The sequence below is a fragment of the Colobus angolensis genome, unplaced genomic scaffold (assembly GCF_000951035.1).
Source record: "Colobus angolensis palliatus isolate OR3802 unplaced genomic scaffold, Cang.pa_1.0 Scaffold101, whole genome shotgun sequence".
Classification (NCBI taxonomy): Eukaryota; Metazoa; Chordata; class Mammalia; order Primates; family Cercopithecidae; genus Colobus; species Colobus angolensis.
The window spans coordinates 7,261,098-7,262,570 of NW_012111031.1; the positions used below are offsets into that span (position 1 = coordinate 7,261,098).

At 34.8% G+C, this 1,473-nt stretch overlaps 1 protein-coding gene across 1 annotated transcript in view; it reads right to left on the reverse strand.

The window, feature by feature from the left end:
* The window catches only part of GPALPP1 (GPALPP motifs containing 1), a 55,091-nt gene that overhangs the window by 4,303 nt on the left and 49,315 nt on the right, over positions 1–1,473 (reverse strand). Inside the window, exon 7 of the mRNA XM_011940591.1 lies at positions 1,325–1,339. Coding sequence (XP_011795981.1) covers positions 1,325–1,339 — 15 coding nt within the window. The remainder of the gene's footprint in view (positions 1–1,324; positions 1,340–1,473) is intronic.

The following is a 1,473-nucleotide window of genomic DNA, read 5'->3' on the forward strand; positions in this document are numbered from 1 at the left end:
TGACAGACATGTCTCGTAAATTAACTGAACTCAATCTGGAGCCATAAGGTTTTAGTAGAATGTACAAAAGATAAATTAGTAAATATGTATTTAAATTGACACTATTTGCATTTTCCCATTTCTGCTCAATATACTGGGTTAAGCAAAGTACTCTTAATTATTTTTTAAATATTGATAAAGTCTTTAGAAACAAACTGATTAGCAAATCAAGTGCTTTCCAGTTCTTTATGTTCAATAAAATTGAAGGAGGTTAAAAAAAAAAATCATCAAATATTGCTAAGAAAAAATAGGTAATCAAGGTTGGGCGCAGTGGCTCACGCCTGTAATCCCAGCACTTTGGGAGGCCAAGGTGGGTGGATCACCCGAGGTCGGGAGTTCAAGACCAGTCTGACCAACATGGAGAAACCCCGTCTCTACTAAAAATACAAAATTAGCCGGGTATGGTGGCGTATGCCTGTAAACCCAGCTACTCAGAGGCTGAGGCAGGAGAATCGCTTGAACCCGGGAGGTAGAGGTTGTGGTAAGCCAAGAGCATGCCATTGCACTCCAGCCTGGGCAACAAGAGCAAAACTCTGTCTTAAAAAAAAAAAAAAAGGTATTCAATACATGGAGCATGGAGAAATAAAACTTAAGTTCCAAATTCAGAAAAATCTGCATTGTAATGATGGTCCTGCTGCTTTCAACACTGGTAACAATGGGCAAGTAATTTAAGTCTCATTTCCCCAGCTGTAAAATGGTAGTAGTCATAATGATAATTTCTAAATATTTGAGGGAAGAAGGGAGGAATTAAATGATCTAATGAATACAAAGGATTTAGTACAGTGTTGGCTATATAAGAAACAATAAATCAATGCTAAATGTTAGATTTATTGAGCATTTACTATATCCTCACAACGTATTTGTAAATTAAATGTTGTTATTCTCATTATACAGACTTGGAAAGAATGAGAAAACTTATTAATAGGATCAGTGTCGAAAAAAAATCAAAGGAGATCCTAATGATTTGACAGTTAAGAGACTATTAATAATAGTTTTTGTAAATAGATCAATATGAGGTTTAAGAGAATAACTCAAATTGTTCAAAGAACTGAATGACATCGCTATAATAAAATAGGTTCATCTCATTCACTTCTTTATAAAAACCTGGTTTCTTAACTCTTAGAAGTATAAAAAAATACAATTGATGGTAAAATCTGTCTTAATTTTTTTTGTTTCTATTTTTATTTCAATAGCTTTAGGGGTACAAGTGGTTTTTGGTTACATGGATGAATTGTACAGTGGTGAAGTCTGAAGTTTCAGTGTACCAGTCAACCAAGTAGTATACATTGTATGAAACCTGTCTTATTCTGGCAATAAGTAACATTCATCCAAAGACTAGGAATTAACTAGAAAAAAAGTCTTTCATTAAAAGAATAGGCCAGGCGTGGTGGCTCAAGCCTGTAATCCCAGCACTTTGGGAGGCCAAGATGGGCG